We start from the raw sequence: 27,816 nt of genomic DNA, 5'->3' as shown, positions 1-27,816 counted from the left end.
GTCTTGTTCACCAGGAGAAGCATTTTTTAATTTTTTTCTCGGGACCGGCCGGCAGAACCTCTTGTTGACGCAAGGCTGATAAATAATAACTGAGGCGGCTTCACAGGAACGCCCGAGGCAACAAACGGACGAAGCTGATTTCCAACTGCATGTACTAGATGTCAACATTCAGGTGAGAATCAAGAAAAAAGCAGACTTCTCACAAGATTAGGCCTTTTCTTTTGAAGAATAAAAAGCACAAAAATCTCTTTACGCTATAGAAAATAGTCTTGTAAGATTTCTGACTTTCAATGAGTTAAATATTAACTACTAAAACCTAAACTTTGAAAATAAAATAAAACCCTCCGAGAAAAACAGACTTCCTCGAAAACCATTGGAAAAAAAAAAAGAGCCTTTTTATTTATCCTTTTTGAATGTGTTTTAAACAACTTCTGCCAGGAGCAAATGCTGCCAAATAATCGAGAACAGCCATCCATCATTCAGCAATCATTTAAATTCCCTCATGTGCAGTGAGAAACCCACAAATGGCGTTGCCATAAATAACGGCGCAGAAAGAAAACAACGTCCCCATGCTAACCTTCATTTATTACTGATCTTTATTTAATTTAAAAAAAAAAAAAAAAAAAAAGATTGCTTGTATATGTTACATTGGAACATTTCTGCGTTCTGTCTCAGGACACAAATCTTTTTTTTTTTTTAGGCACAAAAGCAGCTGTAGCCACAAGACACCAGGGAAGAGAATGCGAGTGAAGCAAAAAAGGTGCGTTGAAAGGGCACGCCCCCAAAAAGCAACACGCAGTAGTCTCAGCATCATAGGTGACATTCAAAAGTACACACTACAAACCAAGGTACCAAGAAATAAGACTCCACTTAGCCACACATTCTCCATGACGCGATATTGTGTCCTCGCCAGTAAATATTAATAACCACGTTTTGTTGAAGATCCCCTGAAAAGCTGGAAAAAACAAAACCTCATCAAAATTGCTGCAATTCATCAAACACACCACCACGTGCGTGCTTAGCGTTTGGTTATTCGAGGCAAAGAAAATAGAAATCTGCTCAAGCCATCGTTGAAAACGCTGCAATTTCACAAACGAGGAGACCGAGAGAGAGAGAGAGTCCACGCAAAGGCCACGCCGCGGAAGGCCGCGCACTACTGCTTAGCAAAAAAAGAAAAAAAAAAAAATTGCACAGGAGAAACAGCTCGCAACGTCTCGTGTTTGTCGTCGTCGCGTTGTTGTGGATTAAATAAAGCTCGGCATGGATCACACTGGCTAAGGTATAAAAAAAAAAGAATAAAATAAAATAAAGCGGGAATTGATCACGTGTGCAGTGTCCAAAAGTTGATACGTTGCACATCTGCAAACTTTTTTTTTTGGCAATGATTATTCGAATTTGCATTTCTAAGCAACAAGTCAACGGCACACTGGAATTAGGAATGAATTTTTTTTTACAATCATCTCATAATTCACTGTGCTTTTTTTTTTTAGGAACTAACCAGAAAATACAATTCTCTTGTTGGTGTTTTTTTGGTTCTACCAAAGTACAAAAGCAAGTGCAGTACTTCAAGTTGCGGACCCGACAGCTCCAGAACCCTCATGACGTCTTTAAAGCGTCTTAAAAGGCGGACGAGTTGAGGCCAGTCGGGGCTCGGAACCTCGTTATCGGCCAGAGCGAGCGCCGCCGCTCGTGACAAATTCTTTTCCCGATGCAAAAGGAACCAAACTTTTCACGCAACCTGATCACGGGGTTTCTTTGCTGCCCAAAATGGTGCAGGTGTTTCAGCTCAGGTACATTTCATGATAAGGAAGAAAAAAAAAAGGCCAAATAAGCGGCGATGGTGCTCGCGATTTCGGGGCTATGCGGTGGCGGCGGGCACCGACACCTCCAGCAGACGGTTGTTCTTCCGCTTACAAGAAGCGCTGTTGCCGTTCTTGGGGGCAGCCTGGATGAACTTCACGCATACTTTGTCCTGCTTGAACTGAACCAGAAACCTGCCAGAGAGGACCAAGGTCACACAACGAGGAAGACGTCAAGTAGTCCGAAGCGAAAAGTCGTCATCCGGCTTACTCGTCCGAGATGTTGATGTCGAGCTGCTCGCCGTCGTCGGAGGCGGTGGAGCCGATGTGGTGCAGTTTGGTGATGGTCTCGATCAAGTGCTCGCTGCTGAGTAGAAAGTCGCCTTTGACGGCCGAGGCCGAGCCCTGCGGAGGAATCGCCGACACGCGATTCTTATACGGGAAGTGCCGCGTTTTTGCAAATGGTGACGTCGCAGCGGCGCTAATTTCCACCTCTTTGAGTTTGAGCGCAAAGAATCCGTCGTTCTGCGTGCTGACGGAAACGCTGATGAGGTCGGGCAGAGCCACGCTGGCCTTCACTTGGCCCGTCTTCTGGTCGGCCAGCACCACGTTCTTCTTTGTCAGGAGGAGGATGCGACTTGCACCCTGACGGAAACACACACAGTTTGAACGGCGCAAATGGAAGAGGGCGGCGGCCATTTTGGAACCTTTCTTACTTTGCCGTTGGCCCTGTTAATCTTGTTGACCACGTCGGCCAGCAGAACCTTTTCCTCAACGCAACTATTGAGCTTCTGATATTTGGGGTTCTTGCTGATCTCCAAGTAGTCCCCCTTGAAGGGCTGGCTCACGCTGAGACAAAAATAAATAAATAATCATAGCAGAATTGAGACTTGTCACGCCTCAACATGAAAAGCAAAGAGTGAATCTTCTGTACCTGCTCGGGTAGAGAGACTTTTTATCCTTGAACAGCTCGCTGGCCTCCAGCTTCTCTTGGTACACGGCCTTCCTCTCCTGGCTGAACTGGCTTCGGTATTTCTTGCACTGAGTACAAAATAATGGAATCGTTTCTTTCATTTTCAGTGGGAAGCTCATTGAATGAAAAGCTCTTGAACAAACTCTGGCTAATTTAGCATGGCATGCTAAGTATAGCTAAGCGGTGACAACCGTTGCTCAATTTATGACCGACCCGCCAAAGGTGGAAGATGGAGCGCAGTTGCGCGTGCGCTGCATCCAGGAAGCGGTAAGGCCGCGCAGGCCAGTTCTTGTCGACGGGGGACATGGAAGGCAAGCCGCTCTTCACGCCCAGGAAATATTTCTGCATCTGCAAGAGGGAAACGCACGTCGGTGACTGTTTTCATCTGTGAACGTCATTTCATCAAGCGCTGCCCAACTTACGATTCTCTGAATGGTGAAGTTGTAGATCTTTTTCCCCGCGTTTGCCCTGAAGAATTTTCGGTATTCCCTACGGACCTATCAAAGACAAGCGCAAACAAAACAATCATCCGCTGCTCCTTTTTTATGTCAGGTGAAACGGATGGGAAGTTGCTGCCATTACAGCAAATTAAAAAGAAAAGAAAAGAAAATCCTCCTGGCCAACGACCTTCATGCCGACCTTAATAGTGGAAAGTGTGTTGTGAACAGGTGCAGCGTGGATGGTGGGGGTGAACAATTAGGATGATGGAAGATTAACACCGCAACAATGTCCACGTGGACCATTTGAGGCATTCGCGACAATCACACACACGCACACCTAGATGAAGAGAAAGAGATGGCAGGTTAAACACAAAAACAATGTCGCTCGACATGAGGGGTTAGTTGAACGCATGACAGACGGCAACAGAAGACAGCCTCGGCACTCGGAGTCCAAATATTCTCCTTTGAGCTTGGGAAATGCTGGAATTTGTGTTTACACTAGCATTAAGCTAACAAACTAAAAGGCAATTCCTTTCGGTGGAAGTGAAATTTGACAGTACACTTCAACTGCTTGAAGTGAGTCGAGTTTATTGAAGAAAAGAACACAATAATAAACAAAAAAAAAAGTCACGATCGGGGTTGCGTTGAATTGCTAGCTTAGTGTTGTTATGAATAAAGTGTGATGTCTGCACTCGGCAGAGACTGGCTTCCTGAATGAGGACACACACAGTGGAAGGAGACGTGAGGAGAGATGGTTAGTAGCGGTTACTAGGTTGGGCGATGGCTCGGCCTGAGGGCTGCGAGGTACCTTGAGTCCCTGCCAGCAGGCCCAAATGACGGCGACGGCGTGCTTACGCCTGGCCTCTTCCTTCAGCTTCCTCAGCTCCCTGCGAGCCTAAGCAAGGGACGGGCGAGGACACACAACAAAACCAAGCCAGAGAAGATGAGCGAAGAAGAGGAGCACGCCACGCTATGTCGCTTTGCCCGAGGTGGGAACACATCAAACACTGCATCACTCACACACACGCAACATTTGTTTGGCTGAACGCATTGAGCACAATGTTTTTTTTTTTTTTTTTTTTCCAGGCGTTTCTGGAAAGGAATTGATATTCAACTTTGTGACAATGAAGCGCTTTTGCCGCAAAATGTCACCTGAAGGCCTCCAAACGGTTCCTGTGGAAAAAAAAATGAGGTCGGAGAGAAAACATGCATGGCGCAGTCATGCAGATGAGGCGGCACGAGGCATGCAAAGCTGAGCAAGCCGTCACTAGGGTTGGATAAATGAAGAAGAAAAAAAAAAAACGGATGTGGAGCTTAGAAGGCTTATGGACATGAAGTTTTTTTTTTTTTTTTTTGGTGGATGGAGGCGGCCAGTGACAAAATCACGACAAGTCAATCCAACAGGCTTCCCAAATACCTTGGTGCCCTGCCAGCCGGCCCAAATGACCGACACGGCGCGTTTGTTCCTGGCCTCTTCCTTCAGCCGCCGCAACTCCCTCCGAGCCTGACAGGAAACCAACGGCGCGGCAAAAGCTCATTTCAATCCCTCAATCAAGCATCTTCAAATGGGCCAGCCAAGCCGGCTGATGAAATCATCTGGCCAAAGACTTCGGAAGACGGCATCGATGATCTTATCGGCCGCTTTGGAAGCCACGTGACCAATATGACAACGTAAATGCTGATAAGGTCCAACATGTAATTGATGTGCATCGTCGCCTCCGCTGGCAGAATATGGGAACTGCACGAGGTGATGCCGACAAACATTGACAACGAGCTTCCACAGACAAAACGAAGAAACCGCACGAGTGTTAATGAGACGAGCGACGGGGTCTGCGATGACGACGGCTACACACGACGTCCGGGTGGAAATACCTGCGTTCCCTGCCAGTATGCCCAAATTACTGTCACAGCGTGTTTATTCCGCACTTCTTGTTTGAGGCGTCGCAGCTCCGTTCGAGCCTGGAGGGACGCCGGGGTCGTTTTGGCGACAAAGAGCAGAGCGTGAGAAAAGAGCAGACTCAAGAAAAAGCCAAAGTGCGGCGGCGGCAAATGAAGCGGCGGCGGGAAAAGGTGGAATGGAACGGGCCTTGGTGTTTTGGTGAGCGAAGGCGCTACCTGAGTGCCGTGCCAGTAAGCCGCAATGGTGGTCACCGCCTCCTCGCACCTCTTCTGATGCTTCAGTTCCCTCAACAGCTTGCGAGCCTGAAAAAAAACAAACGAGGAGGCCTTAGCGTGTTGCGTCATCCTTCCTTCGTTTGATTCAAAGCAAACTTGTGCGCACACCTGCCATCCGCGAGCGTACGACTGCACCACGGTGGTGGCGCTCTTGATCCGCTGGTATTTCTTTTGTTGCTGTCAGATGGAAACGGACAGCTCAGTGATCATGTTTGTGCGCCGTTCGGGTTTGTTTTCCTCACCGCGTAGCGCCGGTACCATGCCGCGACCACAACCTGACTCTTTTTCAGCAACAAGAAATGAGTACGGCACTTCCAGCCGCGGTAGATTTTCTGAATGAGCGTGGCCAGGTCCTGCAGGCACTGCCGCCGCCTTTCCTCTAAAAAGAACAACTGGGGGCAAGAGAAGGGGAATTGGATCAGAACAAGACGTTCTCAATGTTTGCAGGAAATGGTGAAGATGTCACTTTATACTGCTGTTGAAATCATTTTGAGGCATTGATATGCAGGTCGCAAAGTGCACCGTCTTTTACGGTCTTCATGATGCCGAAAGCAACCTTTATATCTCGGAGCAAATATTGATTCAGAGATATCAAGAACAAAGTCCAAGCGCCACCTGAAGGGAACAAAATGCCGCTTTACTGCTTGGCCCGCAGCTAAATTATAGAGAAAAAAAAATCCCTTATCTTAAGCTGCTATCCAAATACATTTATTGTCCTTTTGTGATATGGACGTGCTATTCATTCATCTGGCAAGGCTTGTTTGTTTGATTTGTCTTTTTGACCCGCCCTCGAGCAGATTGTATAAGCCATTCCAATTTTGCGAGAGAGAAAAATGCGGCGCACGCTTGAGCAAGCTCAAGAGCCGACTAGAGATGCTGGTTTCCCGTGTAAGGCTAAATGGAAGCATGTGTTCGCTCCGAGGCAGTCGTTCTGCCGGCAGCCGGAACGCCGCCACCTTCTGCCAAAGCAGCCCACAACAGGCTTTTCCTATGTTAAAACACAAAGTCTTGCGAGGCGCTTCACGCTTGCTCGTTTTACCGTCCGTGGATTCCTGATGAAGATTTTCGAGCGGCCGTAGGAGAATTCTTCAGTGGGTACTTGAAGGTCTGCCATGAGGACTTCGACTCCCTCCCTAAGAGGGGGAAAAAACAACCACAGGCCAGGCGACATTTCAAGCACAGACGAGCCACAATATTAGAAACATTTCTGCTTTTAGAATGAACTTGAAACACCAAAAATACATTTGGTGTGATTGTAAGCAATGTGCTCAGTTTGAACAGTGACAACTTTATTATTCATTAAAAATGTTGATATGACTTAGAGGCATAACATTTGACTGTTTTACATTCATTTGTCATTTAGTATTTATTTAACTGTATGCTGAAAAATGGCAAGTTTGTTTTTCCTCAGCAACAAATAAATAAATAAAAATAAATAAGTAATAATTGGGGGGGAGAAAAAAAAGGCAGATTTTTTGGTGATTTTCAAAATCGGCCAATTCATCATTTGGGCACCGCGAGAGGGAGCTCGTGTCACTTTGAGATTCACCAATAAACACAAGGCCATGAAACCCCCAAATGAACTGCTGCATTACCAGCAGGCAAATAATGCGCATGCCATTGTGAATCCATTTTCATTTCAGGGGACCTTGTGGCCCCTTCTAAGAGCAGAACCAGATTGCTGCGACAACTCCCAGCTGGGAGCCCAGCGCTCCGGCGGCGGCCTATTAGCGCAGCTCGCAAACTCTTTCCACTGGCAGTAGCCTGAAGCTCAGACTATGTCAAGTCCACGGCTGCACAGTTTCACTCTAAGTCTCCAGGGAGGTTCTGGCCAAAAGCCCGGTAATGCCCCCCAACCCCTCCCCCACCCGCCGACTGTGAATAAACATGCCCATTACCTGGCGGGGCCTCTCCAATGCGGCCAGGTCCGCTTGCAGAGCATTTTGTAGCGCTCCAGGCAGGGCCCGTACGGCTGGCGGAAGGCGTAGCCGGCTCTTCTCACGCGGACGTTCTCCATCAGGCCCAAGTAGCGCACTTGATGGCAAACCAGCGACGCGGTGAAAATGTGCGCCGCCTTCTTGTCGTTGGGCTTGATGCACCTGGAACAAATACGAGAGACCGAACTTTAGGGGGCTGAATCGGATTTTAACGGTCGTCGATATCACCTCACCGGATGTAGTTGGGGTTCTTGGTCTGGAGGTTCTTCATGAGCGTGCCCACCGATGATTTAAACTGGGAGCCGGCAGTGGGCGGTCTCTTCAGGTTGACTTTGCTCGGGTTGCCCTCGGGGAAAAGCTCCTTCATCAAGCTGTGGGTGGCCTTGAACATGGCTTGGGACAAGTCTCGATACAGGAGGTCGTTGTTCTTGTCCACGAAGCCTTCCACGCAGTACAGCACCTTCACCGCAGAGGGAAACGACTAAACGGGTCTGCTCCGGCTCGGCGATTCCGAGCGGGGAGATCGTACCTTGCCGGCGTAGTGCTGGATGCGGAAGCAACTGTGCGGCAAGCTGTGGTCGTTGAGGAACTTGGAATTCTTGCTCAAGCGGCTCTCAAAGTGTTGGTGCTCAGCGCACACCGTGTTCAGCTTGTCCAGGAAGGTCTCGTCCGTCACCGTCCCCGGACGCAGGCACTCCTCGTCCAACATGGCCATGATGCCGTTTTGGTTCTGGTGGAGCAAGAACACAAGATGACCATTCCCGTGCCGGATGATTTTTTTTTTTTTCTTTTTTCAACAGTGGGACTTACGTTCTCAATGAGGTCACAGATAACGGCATTGTTGAAATATTCAATGTTGGTCCACTCGATGCCCTGCAACAAAAGTGAGATTAAGGTCAGAGTTACAATGGCTGGACAAGAAAGAAAAAAAAAAGTCGGATGGTTAGATTGCAGTCAGAAAAAAAACATTCTTCAACATAACCTTCCTGCACTCGGTTTCCATTACGTCTGTAAACAAATAAGGGGGGGGTTCTCGTGCTGCCGTTTTGTTACGATGGGGACAACATTGCATATTTGGCATCACGCAAGCTGCTTTGAAAGAAAAAGTGCTCAAAATAAAATCCCGCTCTGCCGACCTCTAAATTACAGCAACTAATGGGCTGGGAACACGGCTTCAGTTGGGGGGGGGGGCAAAGAAGGCGTGGCTTCCACTGATGGCCCATCAGCGCCATTCCTGATTGGTGCGACTTCCCTCCTGTCGACAGGCTTTGTGGTATTTTCCCATGCTGTCCGCTGGAAAGTAGCCAGACGAGTTGCGGGGTCGCCGCTCACAGACGCGGAGCTTTGAAAACAAGCAGATCTTGACGGGCGGGGCGTTTACGCTTTCTGCATTGAGAGATGGCCTTAACGTGGAGGCCTTAATGCCCCGCCCCCTCCCCTCGTTTGCGACGATACGGACCGGATGCGGATCTGTAAACTTGCCTCTCGGATATACTCCTCCTGCTCCTCACGCAGGGTCAGCTCGATGAAGATCTGCTGCAGTTTCTCGTTGCAATAGTTGATAATGAACTGCTCGAAGCTGTTGTCCTGTGGGAGGAGCCACAGAAACACGAGCCTCTTAAAAATCACAAAGTCTTTTTGAAAATATCGGTACAACATTTGATTACAAAGCAGGCTACTTTGCTAACCTTAGCTAATGCTACGCAGTTTGAACTACGATGAAACATTCTAGCACAAGCAGACGGGAGGCCCTTACGATAAATCCACGTTGGCAATTAGCTTGTGAAATATTTCCGACTGTTGTCAATTACGACCCATTGTGGGGAGCGTCACACCTCCTAGCAGATGGCCCTAATTGCGCCGCGTGTTGGGTTAGACATTATTAGCGACAGCAACAAGGTGGTTAGAGGCGTGTTTAGTAGAGCAGCTCATCGAGTTAGGGACACGGCAAGGTTTCTCCATGACAAAAAAGAATGGCAACGTGCCGAGCCATTTCCCTTTCCAGAGAAACCGCCGTCACCTTCACAGCTAAAAAACTAAAAGTCACTCAATAGCAAAGCAAGGCAAGTGGCAGCAGGCCATAAAGGGAATTGCCCAAAACCCCAAATTTCTCTCATAACAGCCTCCTTTCACGTTCAAGCAAACTTTGTCGTGTTCTCCCGTACGTCATTTGATCAACCTGTTCAGGTAAGATCACCCACCGAAAAGAAATGAGGGAAAAGCAAAAAACACTCTGTCGGCAAGTCAAAGAGGAACCTCCAGCCTCATTCCATACGGGCTGAGTGGATGCCGTGTCTCGGCCGATGCAAAAGTTGCCTTTGCATCTCTGCCCCCACCCCGAATTGTCGTCGAATTAGGAGGATGGATCGGAGCATGCGTCAAGCACAGCAAACAGCGGGCTGGGGTTACTTACGGCTTTCTGCTCACCAAGACGGCGGACAACGGGCAAGAAAGTGAGTCGAGTGAATGAGCAGTGGCATGACAAAGACATCAACTTCATGAATATGCGTCACATGACAAGGAATATTGCACTCACCAACCGTTTTGAAATTGATTCCAAACAATCCAACCATGATTCAATGATTACAATTGTTGGCAAACAGTTTTTAGTTGATCCATTAATTCTACACCTCTACTAGAAACTAAGAAACAGTTCAGTAATTCGTTCGCATACCACTAGAGGGAGCCAGACATTTGTACATGCTAATGTTATTAATAACACTGGACAAATGTAAAAATAAAGACACAAATATGACAAAATGTTTTCCAAGAATTTGCACGCAAATTGAAAATTGTTTACTGTAACAAAATGTCATATGTCGAACTGAGACTATTACATGTGCGAAATGATGTATCGATCGGCGTCTTCAAGGTCAGTTTGTTTCATTGTGCTCGGCAGATATGAGCGTTGAAATCAACAAGCGGCCAGAGAGGATTTAACTCCTGAGAGCAGTAAAGCTGAACTAATCCAATATGAATATGCTTTTATCAGCCCACGGTTGTGGTGATAAGCTCCGCGCAGGTATGTCGCCAGCCACACGGACAGCCCCAGGCAAAATCCTTTTAAAGCTGATCAAATGGATGCGTGGTCACATTCTGTCCTCATGAGACACAGGCGGAAGGACAGACAGACAGAAGGCTTTTAGTTTTCCTACCTCGAATATCTCGAAGCCGTAGATGTCCAGCACCCCCATGACCTTGTGGCGGCTTTTAGTTTGTGCCTGCGGGCGGACAATTTACTCAATAGGAGAATTTTACAGGGCAAGTGGCTTATGCAATATCGAACACTTGCATCGCCAAAATGGCTACTTTGAAGAAGAGCGAAAAGATAACAAACAAAAAAAAACACATTAGCATCTCTTACTTTTATGCTTTCATTGATCCGCGTAACAAGCCAGCTAAACAAACGGCTGTAGAGATTTTTGGCAAGGGCATCTCGGGCATAGTAGGCCTGCAAGAATAAAATTTAAAAAAAAAAAATCAATATGTTAGGACAATGTAAAAACATAAAAAAACTTGCTAGCAACAATTAAGTGGGTCGCATCCCGTGCGGATTGGGTTAGCAACATGTTTTTTTTTGCGTTCAACTTGAATGAACCCACGAACCTCTCAAATATGACCCACAAATGAATTTCCAAGAAGCCTACTCCTCATGTATAATTGAGAGCTTTGCACGTAACGCCGATGCGAGGTGACAGCTCGTGAGTCTGTGTTGCTCAAAGTCTTTCTCTCAGACGCTCGCTTCTCACCTGGGCCACGTTCAAGGTGGTCGACACCTTCTCCAATTTGGCCTCCACCGTGCGGTAGCTGAAGGCTCGTTCCAGCACCGTCTGCTCGATCCCCAGCAGCTCGCACATCTCTTTCAAATCTGCACAGCAAGACAAAATACAAGACACGGTCAATAAACGCAAAAAGAAAAAAAAACAAATCAGCAGCTGCAAGCATTTGAAGGAAATAGGCAAATAGTGACTTTCAAAGCAAAGAATTCAATTTGCTCCCGGGCGAAAAGTCGCTTTGGTAAAAAAGAATGTTCGCTTGTTTATCAGCCGCCGATTGCAACCTTTGATATGCTTGTGCTAAGCGCACAGGCATTTTGGCAGATAGCGATCATTTGTGTGTTCCATTCTCAGCAGCTCCCTTGTTTGTCACTAGAATGCTTCCTCAATGTTTGAACTTGTTCAATAGCAGAAATATTGCGACATTCAAATCCAGCCAATAGGGGGCAGCGGCTTAACGGCGGCGCAACGTCGAGATTAGCGTACCGTTTTTATCTCTGACGCGGCTCTCGTCCGTGTCGTTGCACCGCGACTCGGGCTTGAACTCGATGTTGCCGAGCTTCAGGACGGCCGCTACCAACTCCAGCACCGACCGGATCTCGTCCTCCATGAAGCCCACGATCTGCATGGCGTTCTGGGGATGGGAAATCAAATGCAGTCTGATTAGGGAGGCTTTGAATACTGTAAAGACAAGCAAGCTAGAATTACAAAAAGACAAGAAGATATGAATTTCTATGCGAGTGAAACATTGTGCTCACTTTGACCGTCCTGAACGAGGTGGCGTCATCCAGCCCGTTCACCACGGCGGAATCGAGGCTTAAGTAGTTGTACTTGCTGAAGTCCCGGTCCAGTTTCAGTTTCTCTGTTACACACAAAAGCGAGGCGGAAATGATGTCGGCTTTAGTTTGCCATGCTAAGATAAGAATGACCTACAAAAATCACCAACACTAACCCGACAGATAATCAAAAACTGCAGACGGCCTGAGTTGACTCGCCATGTTGGCACACGGAACATTTTTCACAAAGGACAAAAATAGCCATCTTGGAAGCGGCACGACGCAAGAATGGATTTGCGCTAATTAACCGAATCAAGCCGCCTCTCGTGTGCGCGCTCGGGAGTCAATGGCCATTATGTTCTTATCCTGTGCACGACATTCCAAACAATGAAAAGCAAATACGACTTTCACGGCCTCCCTTTGTTCTTTGCGGAAGACGGTGTGCCATTTACGTGTCCGTCCGTCGGGTGTTTGTCCAGCTGCACTGCGCTTGCAAATGCTCACACCGTATTTGGGGAAATTTACACGACTTTTATGGACACGAAAAAAGAATGAAAGAAATTCAAAGGCTAGTAATGAGGGTACGCCATCGCTGTCTGACAACTCAATTGAATTAATGAAAAGAGGAAGCTGAAATTCGAGACTCTGAAAAGAACATCTGGCTACCTGAGGCTTCCTTTAAGCTGTTGTAATTATTTCCTGCCATTGATGCGAGGTCCTTTAAAAAACACTGGCGGTGATAGAGGGGGGCCCCCTGGGGCACTTTTCCCCTGAAAAAAATGTTTGGACCACCCCCCTCCACCGTGCTAGTCTAACTAATTAACTTTTGGTTATTTTCCAATATTTATGGAATTTATTTCAACATTTCTACTCATCCTCTGTAGGAAATATTTAATAAATCTTTAGCTGTGTTTTCTGAACAATTTGAGGGGGGGAGTTGTAAAAATGTTTTTTTGTTTTGCGGACCGCCTGAGATATCCTTTAGGGAAAAAGTGCTTCAAAAATGTATAAGACAGAAAATAGAAAAATGAATTTCACATGACTCCAATTGAATGTGCAGTGTGCTTGAAACCTACTGAGTGTGTCATCAGAGGCTCCGGACAAGAGCTGATAAAAGATGTGGAAGTTCCTCTCTCCTCGAGGTTGTTTCACCACGCGGGACTTCTCCAGTAGATCTAAAAACAAAAGCAAACAATGCTGGTTGCACAGTATCTGACATTTTTTCCCCCCGGTTATTTTACCAGGCCTGACTCCAACAATTTGGGTCACCACATTTGCTTTGTGATAAAAATGAAGCTGAATGAGATAAAGATGAACATACTTGGAAGGTTGCGGATTTACGGAAGGACGATCGGGTTAAACTTTACAATGACAAACCGTGTCGTCAAGTTGCTATGGCAACTTAGGCAATGTTTGTTTATCTGCAACCGCATACGTGTAAGGAAGCGCATTAAGATGTCCGGCATCTGCATTGGAAGCTCACTTGCCCCTTTGATTAAAAGGGAAGCCCTCATGTGCTCACCGCGTTCGATTTAATTAAAGACTCTCCGCACACAGACGGGCAGCTGACCCGCAAAAATGATGACGGAGTTCTCTTTTAATGGACCGGCATGATCCAAAACGTGTATGAGGTTAGAGTCTTTTTTAGCTGCCAGGATGGGAGCTTCTGCTCCGACCTCTTTATTATTAGATGAGGCAAACATTCCGTTGTGAATACAAAGATGCTCTTTTGGGGCCTTGCGAGCAAACGTGCTGGTGCAGGTAGGAAGTCAAGCTCGACACGTCGCTCAATCATGTTGTGAGCGAAACTTTTCAAGTGCGCTGACAAATATTCACTGTTTTAGGAGTTACAATGGACTCTTGTCATTCAGAACTGACTCATCCAGTAGGTGGGCAGCGGCAATGCAAGTAGAGAACCCTTCACTGACTCGGGGGATCAGGTCGGCCACCCCCGCCGTGTGAAACGCTCGGCAGGAGTGATCCACAAGTGTAAACAACTCCACATTTAGCAGAATGGAGTCTTCGGAGGGCCATTATGACTAGCAACGCTTTATATTACATAAGAATAAGTGATGCAATCACAGACTAGTAAAAACGAGTAAAAAACAATAAAAAGATGAATAGTAATAAAAATGGTTAGCAATTTCTCTATTTCTATTAAACATGAAGACAATTTGTAATTTTAGAATTGACACATTAAGTCCATACGCAATTTGTCTTTGCGGGCCATATCAAATGATGTGGCGGGCCGTATCCGGCCCCTGGGCCTTGAGTTTGACACCCATGAGCTAAAGTGTCCTTTCCATTCGGACCGATGGTGAGAACATAGATGTGGTTGATGCGGGGACACAAAATTAGAGGGCCCTAATTTGCTTTGAAAAGGAAAGTCCTCATTGACCCGTGTAGCCATAAGCTTGCTCTGTCAGATGCTCGTGCAGTGGCTCGTGCTCACACTCGCTCTCTCGTGCCGGAATTAACTCGGGCCTGCAAACAGAGAGCGGCTTGTGCCTCCTCTCGTTGTTTTTCCGAGACCTCTGGCGGGGAATTCGCCGCAGACAAAACAAAAGTGAACAGAGGCGAGATAAAAGCAAAACAGAGGCAAGAACTGAATAGGGATGGGGGGTCAGTGCCGGCCGGGTTCAGTCTGGGTATGAAATTGACTTCCGTGATGGGGGGGGAAGCATCAGTGGCTATGAAATGCAACGTTTGGTGAAGGAATGCGACGACGGTAGGTCTTTATTCTTCACGAGACCGAGTTGGTTTACTTACAGTTGCTGATGACTCCACCGAGAGGATCTCCTTTAAAGTCAAACTCAATGTCCATGTACTTCCCCTGTGGGTCACAGAGCACCAGTTACAAGATGACGCAATTTCATCGATGCACCATTTTGCATTTTGCGCAGTGTTAATAAATGCTACATGCTAATGCTACTCCAGGTCTCAGCCTTGCGACGGACGCATTAATGGTGCCTCCGACCCAAATCTCACAAATTCTAAAAAGACAGTTTTGTGTCAGATGACCCGGTCTCCGGTGAGTTGTCATCATGACCTCATCTAAAGGTTTATGCCAAGGTTACCTAAATATAAACAGATCAGGGCCGTAATCCGTCATAATACTTGTGCACGGGTGCAACTCTGCTCTGAGGCGAAGCACTGGCATGATTTCATTGCGGCGACGGAGATTAGTTATTTCATATTGTAATTGAGTAAAAAAAATAATTAAAAAAAAGTAACTCATGTTAAATGGTGTTTTGAGGGCCGTACAGTGCAGCAAGGAATTTCATGACTTTTTCCATTGAGGGTTATGGACGTCAAAGATGTAAACTGGGTTGGCAGTGAATGAGTTAAGAAAGAAGTCAAAACTCTTGTGTGTCACTTCAAAATATTAAACCTGACAGCCTTTGAGTCTGCTGCTAGTGAGAAGCATAGGGGAGCGTGTTTTGCCAAAAACATAACTGTACAGGGAACGGGACAAATGTTTGTCACCGTGGAGACAGACGGCTTGCTCCCCACATTCCAAGATTGGTCGTTAAAGAAACGCGCCGCTTGTCGGAACACTTACGAATCTAGATGAGTTGTCGTTCCTCACTGTCTTGGCATTTCCGAAAGCTGAAACATAGGAAAATTGTTCAGAGTGATATTTAGACAATCATATTTCCGATACTGTGACCTTTCGAACTCCTACACGTCAATCAGTTGAGGACTACAGATCCGCCTCATAATTCGGTATGGATTAAGTAAAGTACTTGGATTTTCCTGGCTTTGATAAAAGCCGAACCTTGTTGTCACGCCACATTCACGTCAATCTGTGTATTTTAGTGAAATAAAAATGAACATATAATAACAATTCCGATAGTATATTCAAGACATTACAACATCAAATAAAAAGTGGGGAATATTCTGAAAAGGCGCACGGCACACGGTTGCATTGTGTGAAGCCGGCTAACTGTACTCCCCCCTCCCCCCTCTGAAGCATTAAGCGCCAGCTAAACTCTTGCAGATGTGCAGCGACAAAAAACACTCGCATACAGCCTCATCCTTCACGGGCATTTCCTGCCCACTGCCCCCCACTGAAAATACAGCCGTGCACCTTCCAGCTCGACTTGTACAAAGTACAAATGAGTTAAACGCACAATAGAGCTAAGTTACTCCAAATGACATATTTATGCAAATGCGTGGCTTCCTCTGGCAAGTCAGCTTGCTTAAAGGAAACATGCGCACAAAATGCTTGAAAATCATTTTGAGCAGCAACATATGCAGAAAGAACAATACGCACATTGGAATCGATTCTTTCCACTTTTTGAAAGCTTAATAATAATATTATTGCAGCTTTGTCACAACTTTCCTTTTTTTTATCATATGCGAATTATCGGCAGGCGGGCGCCACATTGCCCCCTTGAGGCCACGGCACGCATAACAGAAGCAGGTATCAGTCAATCTCTTTTAACAAGCATTTCACATTCACAAAATGGATGCATGACGCCGGAGGGTAGTCAACACTGGAAATATCCTTCCACGCAATTTATACACATGTTAGCGATTAAGTCCGAAAAACAGTTGGGCAAAAGAGTGGCGTTGTTTGAGCTGCACTTGATTTGACGCAGTCCACGACGGAGCTGCTCGGCCCAGCCAACTCACCTTCCAACACGGGATTGGACTGCAGGAGCTGTTCCTTGACCTTATTCACCTCCTGGCCCTTCCCACACACCGCTGCCACGTATGACATCACCAGCTTACTGGCCTCTGGAACGACACACACAGATATATATCAAGTCGGCTCTGTCGCCAGACGTGACTTATCCTTCAATCTCCCTGCCGCGGGGGGAAGGAAAAAAATGAGGGATGGGTGGGGATCAATCAGGCAGAATGTAGTGCAAAAGTAGCAAATCTACACAAAGCGCGGGACTTTCTTCTTACAGGACTATTATTGCATCATGTAGGCAGATGTCTGACAACCATTTGGAGCAACGGAAGCAACTCGCTTGAAAATGCCGAGCCATTATAAAAGAGTCCACTTTACATTAACAAAAATAAAATGTATTTTGTCTGCCTCTCTGATTTCACCCAACATCCACATATTGGCTATTTTGCTCACAGGAAGTGTTTTATGTAATTCATGTACTAACACGCATTTCATCGCCGCCATCAAGTTGTAGATTTGATCTAAGTCGTTACGGCGGCCCCCTGCATAGGAAGCACACACTTGCTTTTGACTCCAAGAACTTTGCGGTGCGTCCCAAACATGACAAGCTGAGCTGATGAGGCACATTTTCACCCACTGGGCATGTACTAACCAATTACCGGCCCGCTCGGATCCGAGACACTCTCTTCTTGAACATTTTTTGGAGTCATGAGAAATCAAGATTCCCCCCTTAGGAGCGTTCATGTAACATTAGGTGAAAAGGAAAGCGCTCCTTACCGGTTTTCCCCGACCCGCTCTCGCCTGTAATGAGAATACATTGGTCCTTGTCCTGGTCTCGGAGTGACCTGTAGGCCTCATCTGCCAAAGCGTAACTGGGGAACACAAAGGAAGAACGCGTTAGAGTCACATTTATAATTTGCAAATACAAAGTGTCAATTATTTGATCACACTTAAATCTCTCCAGAATTTCTGGCAAGGTGACGCGTGAAAGAGGTTCAGTGAAATGCCACAGTGCTGTCTCAGGCCCAATGGCGTCGAAGCTAATTAGTAGCATGTGAGCATACTGCGGAATTAGGTCGCATCTGTAAAACAGTTATTTCGTCACGTTATTTCGCCACATTGTCGCCTCTCCGCTTAGGAGTCAAAACTAACTAACTAACTGACTGACTAACTCAGAGACGTGATGAGATTAAGTCTCGACTGGGTTTAAATCCTAGACTAGGATTTGTCAAATTTGCTATGACAATTTGCTGGCTGGCATTGGGGTTAGAGGTCATCTCCATCCTGGTCATACGAGAAACCACAGAGTAGCCTTTTAACAGACAGACAAAGCACCGTGGCGTGTTTTTGGTCTGTGCGAGTAAGCCGGAGAGAAAGCAAATAATTGCTTCTAAGAAGTCATGCCACGGTAGTGGCCAGAAGTAGATGGCAGTTAGCATTCCAGGCAAAGTTGCGTCTAATGGGGCTCCAGCTCCTGCTAGCTTACACGACTTAAAAGCAAGGCCCTAACTAGCCTGGGCTGTAATCCTGACATAGCCTGCCTCAAGTCACCGTTAAGCAACTTGGCAAAAGTGACACTTCATTTGTGGCATTTGGGTTCGACAAACCTCACATCTTTCTCATTCTCAGCTCATCAGTTTGCACTTTTCAAAGACTGAAAAGGGCAGCACAGTGTGGCAGATGTCGTCTTTGTCAAAAGCCTTCTGTCGCCTGACTTGATCCCGACAATGAGCAAAAATTATCCCGCCCAAGGGGAGAACTGTGGGCCAAAAGGGGTGAGGGTACCGGGACAGAAACAAAATATAAAAGGGTGGGAGGGTCTATTGCCAGGGACTTTTCCAACGTGAGTCACAGCCAGCACAGTTTGGTTGGACCGCCATCACAAGCTTGACTAACAGATCAAATTCGACTAATTGCTTTGTCCCAGCGTACACGCAAAGGATTGCGAAAAACCTAAATGACATTCAATCATCAGAGACGCCTCCAAAAGTGTGTGAACTTGGCAATACGAGCTTGAGGCCCGTAAGTTGTGCTTGGCGCTTCCCCCTGCACGTCACACCGCGGCCGCGGGCTGTAATTTGGATTTACACGTGGCAGCGGTGAACAAAAACCACAGCGGCATGACATCAGCGGGAGAAAATAGTTGAGTCAGTTCTCAAATCGACTCCTGTAACCGGGATACCGGGGGTGGGGGGGGGGATAAATGTCTCCTTTTGCAGACTTTGGTCACAATCCTTCCAATAGACGAATGCAGAGATGCCATTTCATTCGATTTAGACTTTTTAGTAGCGTATCTCCAAAATTGACAACGGCTGCACAGGATGTTGGCTGCAATCAGCCCTTTTCTATTTTCAGGCGCTATCATGAGAGCGGCCTGTGATCTCCGAGTGATGGCGCTTCCCCGCGAGGCAGGAAATCCGCCCCGGTTCTGCCGCAAGAGCCGAGGAAACGACTCCTTCCTAAACACCAGGTGGACGAAGAGGCCGATCCGAGGGCAGGCATGAAAGCGAGCGTGGGCAAAGCGGCCGGCGTGGGTGGCCGGCCGGGCGCTACACGTGCAAAGAACGATGCGGCGTTCGAACGGAACAGATGTGGCCCAGATGCTAAAACGGGCGACACGAATCCACAATAGCTCTACTGGATTTTGAATTAAGAGTCAAGCAAAGTGAGGCTACTGCCTCGAATCTTTATTGTGTGGCGCTACTACCCGGTCCATATGTTAAAACGTGTGCGTGTGCTGGAGCTGAGAATTTACTCGAAAACAGATAAGCCTTAAAAAGTTGAGTAGCGAGTATACCGAATGTGACCGAACGCCTGAGTCGAGAGATTTCATCGAGTAATAAATGACGCAGCACATGGTTGAATCCTAATGTCCTGGCTGGGCGATATACTTGGTGGTGGGAGCGGGTAACATGCATAAAGCCACAGGCAAGGAAATGGAAACAAAGGATGGAGACTTCATTTTATGATCCCAAAAGCAGCAGGCTTGTCAGATTGGGGAAATTCTGCTCTTAATGTCTTATTCTGCCGCTAAAGCAAATGTCTTTGGTCACCAGTGATGACAGCGCGAGATATAGCGAGGACGGGCGCTGCTCCCTGAAACTTCGTCATGCAAAGTGGTAAGAAACCAAGATAACATTCTCTAGTGCCAAATGGGGTAGTTGGCATTGGCTGAATGGCGAGACAAAGGGGCAAAGTAAAGGCCCGTTTAGCGGCGGCCTCCCTGTTGTGTCTCTAAATTGGCCCTCTTTGAACAAAATCGCATGGGCAAATTTCCACAGGCTATTGAATCAACGTCACATGAATCACTCCCAAATCCAGCTTGTTTGACTTAACGTGACCAATCACAAGCTACCCGAACACGACTCGTCCGTTCCGTCTGTTTCTTTATTAGGTACATCTGCAGGTCGAATTCATATCACCTGGCCCACAGAACGTCTCGAACTTTCATCTGCGGGCGGAAAAGGAACAAGCGTACTCTTTGCCAATGATTCCTGAGTGGGCTTGCTGATGATCGCCATCACGCCGACGCAGTCCGCCCACCGGAGTCAAAACGGCATTTCGCAAAGTGCCCACTTCAAGCTACCGACAAACAGGTTTGATTACATAAGCCTTCATCACGACAGAGCCCTGTGTTGTGAAAACCAACAGTGGCAAAGATTTGTAGAATTCTAAGCATTTCCCGTATCATTAATTCTCTTGCGGGTCGATGATAGGCTGCAGCCAGGACCAACCGCCCGTCAATTAGTTGCGCTTAGGTTGATTTCCCTTCGAACGCACATTCAAATGCGAGAACACAACAATTTCCTCTCGAATATTTTCGCAGGAAAAGCTCGGTACAAAGTCCAGGAGTAATGAGGAAACAAAGGCCGTATATATATTTCCAACCTTGAACTATGACGAACGGTCAAAGACAAAGCGAGGTGTGGTACCATTAATCAGTAAATGACTAAAGTTCACCCCAGCCATAAATTTACAGCCAAGGAAATGGCTTATGTATGATTCAGAACAAAACTGCATCATCAGCAGCACGTTATGAACTTTTTGGAGCTTAGTTTGTCTTCAGGTGTGTTGGAAGGTCTGGGCTAGAGGTTGAAAGGGTGGCCAGATATCAGATATCAGTTTAGCTAGCTCAAAATATTCTTCCTGTGATTGATTTTTTTTTAAGATCAAATTATTTTGGTGCGAATCTGCAAAAAATGTCGCATGACGTAACGGCGCGTATAGGAGCGGAAAGCCCCCAAATGTAAACAAGAACAGGATCCCAACCCCCGAGACTCCAAAGCCGTCCTTCCGTCTCGCCTTGGCAACAACGGACAGCTGCTTTGCAAGATTTTGTGCACGGGCTAATGAGTTGACCTAAAAGGCTTCACCTTCATGGAGAAGAGGAAAGAAGGTCCGCGTCTCTCGGGAGCGCTTGTTAAGCGACGGGTGGCGCATCTGGTTAATGCAGCTCGGCTAGTTTTAATGACCTTTTGCCAGGAAATTCCAACTGTTTGTGAAATAGCTGCGATTGGGTTGACGCAGAAGTGAGATTGACTTTTCGAGTGGGGGTGTATTATTTGAAAAGAAAGTGAAAGTTATTTGTTGCTTCTTATTTGTTCACTGAAGTTTCTCGGGCTGTCACCGAGGTGCCAAATGTCAATACGTCAACAATTGCTTGTGTTATCTGGTAAGCCGAGATGGTTCAATATGTGCACAGGATGAGTCATAAAAAGCGGGCATTATCTGGACGAGCGGGTGGTAGGACGGTCCTTGTAAGCAGCTGGCAAGATATTTGCATGTACTTTACACGGCTAAACTGGTTTTGTCAACATGGCACGGCACGACTGATTTGAAAATGAGCCAATTTGACTAATGATTTGACTAACATAAAAAAAATGGAATGGAAAAGTGCCAGTAGCTGCATTATTATTATTGCTATTATTATTTATTATAATAATGACTATTATATATTTTTATAGTGTGTGTGTGTATTGTCTATGAAATGAAACACACAAAACTCAAAGGAGAAAAAAACAGCTTGGAGCAGTGTTTTTTTTCCTTTCCAACTTACATATAAACCAAATCTTGCTTCTGTCTATTTATCACGCGTGTTCTCTGGGACACTGGTAATTCCCCTTCTTGCAATCTGTCTCTCAGGGGCTTCAGACCGCTACAGAGGCGAGACCCAGCCGGCTAATTGACGAGCGCTTGGCCTTTGTTTGGTCTTGGCAGCCTCGCAGCAACGCTGACGTAAGGTTGCCATTGGACAGATGGTCGGCCAAAGAGCTCAATGGCCAGGGGAGCTCCGTCCAGTCTGACTCAAGACTGCAAGTGCCCTTTTGATACCGCCCCCACCTCACCCGCCCCCACTGGTGCACTTTGCTAATCTTTTGGCTTTTGCCAGTAGATACAGCTGAGCATCACCATCGGCTTATCCTTTTCAGGGTTAAAGCATGGAAAAAAACAAAAAGAGAAACATCAGGGTAGCTTGCACTCACATGTGTGGGCTAAGTTCGTAGAAGTTTCTGTTGCGATACTCTTCCACTTTCTCTGGGCTGTAGATGGGCAGTGACCTGTAGGGGTTCATGGAGATCACCACACTGCCAATGTAAGTCTGCGGGGAAGAAATCAGATGGTTCATTGACGGACGGTCGACTGAGCCTAAAAAAAATAAAAAGACCATTCGAACCCTGATTGTTGAACAACAATGGCAGGAATTCTGCTGGCCTCAGCTTTTCACAGCAGGGGATTGCCAATACATTGTTGAGGCTTGCAATGCCTGAAGTGAAATTTGGATAAACAGGGATTGTGGGCGGGGCCAAAGCTCACAAGCCAGAGGTGTTAGGATACCTCAAGTTAAGTTTTCTTCTGCATCACTTTAATTTAGACGACAACAATGAGGGCGCCGCTGCCACCTACTTCAGTGGATGTGCAATTACACTATATTCTAGTATTTGATGGCTGCCTTACATAAAACAGAATCATACTGTAACAAAATCAATCTTTACGTAACATTGACACCACGTCTGAGCAAAATCGAACACTTGAGCTCGGCGAGAGCACGAGCAGCGAGCTACCCACGCCTACGCTCGCAACAGAGTCTGGATCGCAATTTTCACACATCAACCTGAACATTCTCTCTAATGGTTTGTTGCGTAATCCACTCCAAACGGAGAGGAGCGCGGCGCGGCCCCGCCTGCGGCAACAACCTCCCACAGCCTCCCTCCCTCCCTCCCATTCAACAGCACACAGGAGGAAGCTGGAGGCCGTTTCAAGCGCTACAAAGCTCTATAATTGACTGCAATCTAAACATGGACATGTGCTGCCAAGGTTTTTGGATGGCCACAGAGTACAAAGCACATGAACGTGTTGGCCGTCATTTGATGCTCTAAAACGGGACATCAAATATCAGTCACGACTGAAGATATCAACAAAAATAGACATGAAAAGAAGGACTTGAATAAATGGAAAAAAGAAAAAGTTACATTTAAGGCATAGGTGTCAAACTCAAGGCCCGGGGGCCAGATACGGCTGGCCACATCATTATATGTGGCCCGCGAAGACAAATTCTGCATCGAATTACTAGAATTACAAATTGTCTTTACTTTTAAAAAAATAATAGAGACATTGCTTGCAATGTTTATTACCATTACCAAATATTCGAACAGTTTTTACTAGTCTCTGATTTCAAAACTAGTTATTTATCAGTTTGTTTAAAATACCCCAAAATAAAGCGTTGATGTGAAGTGAACATCTGCAGCCCTCTTTATTATTTCCAAATGAAGTTAAACGCCAAAGCCATCTCTTTTATCTGTTCTCCGATCACGGCATTTTAAAAATAAGCCACTTTTGCCCTGCAGTCAAAGCAAGATTGCTATCATCTTTTTCAATACGCACTTCATTTAGAGGCAAGAATTGTTTCATTATTGCCGTGACTTGCAAATCTTTATTTTCATACACTATTTAAATAAAAACACAGCTATGCCAAGAAAGACTGAAGTCTTTATTTAGAAAATTAGAAGCTCTGAGATTATCGTTAGCGTGATCTTCAGGAAGATAAAAACACCAAGCGAGTATCTGGTGCGCCGCCGCGATGGCTATCATTGCCGCGTGAGTTGACGTTGGTTCTCCCTCGGGAACCAACGTGGGCCGACCGGAGCGGAGGTGTAATCATCCCAGCTGATGTCTCCAGCAGCCAGGCAGTCTGAGCATGAAGCTCGCTCGGCCCCTATTATGAGGCGTAAAAATAGTTGAGGAAATGCTTTGCTTATAGAAACAAAAGCTGCTGGACACTCTCACGTCACCCACCGACTGACTGACTGACTGGGCTGCAAAGATTTCGCCAGTCTTCAGAAAATGATGACACTGGAAATCTCAAAAATGGAACTTCTTACGTGTTAAAATGCAAACGCCATACTTACGTAGATCTCATTGTGGTCAAAGCGCTTTTTCAGATTCTCAAGGAAGGAGTCTTCCGACAAGGGTTCCAGGAGGACCATGTCCCCCACCCCAATCATGTTGTCCAGAAGGGACGTTTTCACCTCCATTTTGTCTGCTGTTTTCTCCCTGAGAAAAGAAACAAATAACAAAACAAATCAAATAAACAAAACATGTTAATCTGAAAGGAGGTGGCCGTGTCAGGTGAGTGGCCATTGTCTTTTGCCTTTTGTATGTGGCAGAACTTCAGTCCAAATTCTGAACAAGGTAAATAAACAGTCCTAAATTTAGCCGGAAAAGCAAACACTGGATCGGGGCATATCGTATAGTCAACAATAGTTGCGTGCAGAAGGAAGACTTGGTCTTTCTTGCGTGTGAGAATGACTTCTCCGTTTGACCTCTGGCTGCTTACTCAGATGGGAAATGCTCACATTGCAGTCAGTGGGTTTGATAAATCAAGAAAATAGCGCGAGATTCCCAATTTTATCACCCGTCCGCTCGCTCGCTGGCCGCAACACGCGGCTACAAAGCGACCCGGACAAAGACAATGCTGGGGCTGGCACTTTTCGGCGCCGCGTTGCCCTCAAATGCCTTTGGGCCAGTAATCCCGTTGCTATAGGAGAGCAAAAAAGAGGGGCCTAGCGTACATTGATGCGGGGGCTTTGCTCCACGTTGGCCGCCATCATGACCGGCAGCATACAAAATGGGGAAATAAGAAGTTTTCCGTATGCGTCTCAGTAGCAGCGGTGCCGTCATCTAAAAGGCGGGCCTTCAAATTCAAAATGACACTCAGGAGGCGTGTGGACGCTAACTTCTGAGACAAAGGCATCCGACGCAGGTAATGAAATGACGCGGAGCAGATTACGAGGCTTTGAGGGAAAAACCCTCGATGGTTTCCGACACATAACTCTGTTCGGGCTGTCAAACAAGCAGTAACTTAGAAACAGCCACAGTTCTTAGAAGAAGAAAAAAAAAAAAAGGCTGTGTGTAGACTTCCTCTTGACTTTTTTCCCTGGCTTCTGTTCCCCTCCGGGGCCTAATGTTATTAGGCTACAAAATAGCTAGCCACATGGCTGCAGCAGGCCGTGAAAGATGGTTGCAAAGATACAAAACGGCATCGTTTACAGAAAGTCAATCTTGGACTTCCGATGTGTTACTACTTAACTGGGATGTCCAATGTGGCAAAACGCAATGTTGTCTTCCATAACATGACTTTTTAAAAATCAATCTTTTCATGATCCAAGTGCTTTCCTGACAATTTTGCCCAACGTACGTCTCTCCAAAAAATGTTCCGATTTAAATCAGTGGAAATCTGCTAGCGATGGATTAGCACCATCGTCATCATACGAGACATGCTCGGTGACCCAGATAGCGCCGGCAAATCAAATCTGGGAGGGCAACCTGGCGAAAGGCCATTAAAAGTGCATTTATTATTTAGAAAAAGACGACTCCTGCCTCTTTTTTGTATACAGATCAGACAGAAAGACCGTCATTCCTTGGTCGCTTTAGTTCCATTGTGCGAGTGTTTAAGGTGGGCAAATATGACTTTGTTCACACAGCAGATTCTACAAACAACGTAGATAACAAAAGCTCCTAGTTCATAACTGCTGTTGATATTAATAATAAGAATAATAAAGGAGAGAGCAGATAACTATTGTTTGGTTTGTCCCATGACATAAAAGAAGCTAAAAGGAGCCGGGCCATTGTGACTGTCCCTCTTTGTTTTGCTGCCCGAGGCCCTGTGAAAATGTCACTCGGGAAAAAAAAAGCTAAAGCTGTTTTTTTCCGTCCACCGTTAATAAATATGATTCAACCACAAACACCCAATCATGAGATCGGGTTTACTCCAGCTAGAAACTTCAGACAGTTTCCAAAAACAATCAAACCACTCTTGAATGATTGGGAAATGCCAACGTTGACATCATTTAAATGGAAGAAACGTTTCAATATTTGAATTAATTGGACCCGAGATTAGCGTTTGCTTCATGGCTGCCTTGCGTTGTTGCTTATTGTTGTCGTTATTTTCCATTGGGTTTTGCCATCTTGTTATCATGTGTCACTTAAAAGATTCCCTCCACCCTAAAACATAAAAAATAGATTTGTGGATGTAAATTGAGCCTTTTGATAAAGTCAACGCGCAGATTTTTGTTGCTCTTGTTTTGTTGATGCAACGGCGCTCACATGAGACACGCCTCACTCAACACCAACCTGCATGGCCGCGTTGGCAAGGCAAGTTACAAACATGACAAACAGGCTGAGGGACTTTAAATACACCGCTGCAGACCATGCCGTGAGCGATCCAAAAGCTCTTCAGCAACAAGACAAACGCACAAAGCCACGATGAAGCAACGAGAAGTCATAAATGATTGGTCAAGTTAAAGAGAATGAACTGCCAAAACCTTTGCCACTATCTGACAGCTTTGTTTGACTAGTAAAAAGTTCATATTTGATTTGCTGGGGGGGACCTCCAAGCCAACAGAGATATTGACAACAAACTGTTGTAAAATTCAAGTTGACTTCAGATGGAAAACATTTGAAATGTAGAAGTTGTGGTTTCAACATCTTATGCCTCATTTAGGCTGAATCCAATCAAAATACTTTTGTGTGCTTTCCATTAATGATACGCTGCAAGAGTATTGATATTTTTCTGGCTTACAAACAACTGTATACATTTGATGTCAGTGTAAGCACATTTTATGCATTTGTATACTTTCAACACACACAGGGGGAACGGATGTGTGATGCAATCCGGCATTCCACGACGAGTATCGATTTTATTCCAGTACACTAAAAAGACCTCTTAAAACAGGGGTCAGTGACCCTGTCGTGATTAAGATATACAACATCGAGCCTCTTCTCCTGGTTTATTCACAAACCAAAGGGATGTTTACCCATCAGAAGATTTTCTTGTGCACAAAGTCGCACATGCTTAAAGTTCCATCATGCCAGAAATAGTCACAAGGTCAACAAATGGGCCCACGTTGCAAAAGATTTAAGTTGGATATGCATCTCCTCAGTGGGACATCTCACCACACACAAAGACGACAGATGAAATCAATTAACTCGAGACACACAAAAACAAGAAGCAAAACTGCGAAATACTGAAATCTCTTCCCATATTTTCCGATTTATTCATATGAAGCACAAAGAAACACGAATGCATCGCCCCCCCGCACTCCTTCAACGGCGAAGTGGAGAGGAATGAATGAGTCGTAAAGCAAGACGACTTGGAAAAGTGTCCAAAAAAGTTACAGCAACTCAACAAAGCAAAATCAAAACTAGAGTTGGTAGCGCCGTACAGAAATCAGAGCTCGATGCCGAACTTACCGGTTAACTCTCCAAAAGTCGCTTCCTCCCTTCCAATATCCAATTTTCTGGAGAAAAGTAGTACCGCGCAGATGATTGCGGTCCAAATCCGGAGCGGCCCCGGGTTGCCTGGAAGTGGAAACTCGGTTCTTGGAGCTTGTCTGGGAGCTTGAACGTGGCTCTCGGCACTTTTGAATGGAGCTCCGGATGGACTCGAGAGCTCGGCGTCCTCCGGCCACGGGGAGTGTCCAAAGCGGCGTCGCCGGGATAGTTCAGCGTCCCTTCATCACCTCCGGATTCGGAGGGGAGTGGGGGGGAGTGGTGCGTTCGAATGCTATAGGATATTTGCAACCTCTCCTTTGTGTCCGTCAAGGATTGCTTATGGGATGTCGCGAATAGGACAATCTGTCAGATAGAGAGGAATAACCTTAAATCAAACATTCGGATATATAGTCAGCTATTCTAAAGTCAACACTTTAATAGAAGATTTACGAGAAAACAGAAGAATAAACTACCTAAAAAGAAAGTTCACGGTATAAGTTGTACAATTTCCGAGGCACATGGAACGCA

The 27,816-nt window shown here is 46.1% G+C and overlaps 1 protein-coding gene across 8 annotated transcripts; it reads right to left on the bottom strand.

Moving 5' to 3' along the window:
• Positions 1 to 578: 578 nt before the first annotated feature.
• Positions 579 to 27,555, bottom strand: myo1b (myosin IB). 8 transcript variants are annotated; one of them, XM_037239821.1, is made up of 33 exons: positions 27,268 to 27,555; positions 23,925 to 24,069; positions 22,002 to 22,117; positions 17,296 to 17,390; positions 16,515 to 16,619; positions 15,439 to 15,485; positions 14,646 to 14,709; positions 12,953 to 13,051; positions 11,859 to 11,962; positions 11,587 to 11,734; positions 11,074 to 11,192; positions 10,689 to 10,775; positions 10,480 to 10,545; positions 9,738 to 9,743; positions 8,807 to 8,911; positions 8,135 to 8,197; positions 7,854 to 8,054; positions 7,558 to 7,784; positions 7,286 to 7,486; positions 6,427 to 6,520; positions 5,630 to 5,779; positions 5,496 to 5,564; positions 5,328 to 5,414; positions 5,085 to 5,171; positions 4,630 to 4,716; positions 4,021 to 4,107; positions 3,195 to 3,269; positions 2,986 to 3,120; positions 2,734 to 2,840; positions 2,516 to 2,648; positions 2,292 to 2,444; positions 2,071 to 2,204; positions 579 to 1,994 (listed from the first exon to the last, which is right to left on the bottom strand). In XM_037239821.1, exons 2-33 carry the CDS (start codon positions 24,048 to 24,050, stop codon positions 1,859 to 1,861), a joined length of 3,513 nt encoding a protein of 1,170 aa, XP_037095716.1. In that variant the 5' UTR covers positions 24,051 to 24,069; positions 27,268 to 27,555; the 3' UTR covers positions 579 to 1,858. The 8 variants fall into 8 exon arrangements, with proteins under 8 accessions (XP_037095716.1, XP_037095718.1, XP_037095717.1 ...); XM_037239823.1 differs by lacking the exon at positions 4,630 to 4,716; XM_037239822.1 differs by lacking the exon at positions 9,738 to 9,743.
• Positions 27,556 to 27,816: the final 261 nt, after the last annotated feature.

The sequence above is a fragment of the Syngnathus acus genome, chromosome 21, assembly GCF_901709675.1.
Source record: "Syngnathus acus chromosome 21, fSynAcu1.2, whole genome shotgun sequence".
Classification (NCBI taxonomy): Eukaryota; Metazoa; Chordata; class Actinopteri; order Syngnathiformes; family Syngnathidae; genus Syngnathus; species Syngnathus acus.
This window is presented reverse-complemented; position numbering and strand designations above follow the sequence as displayed.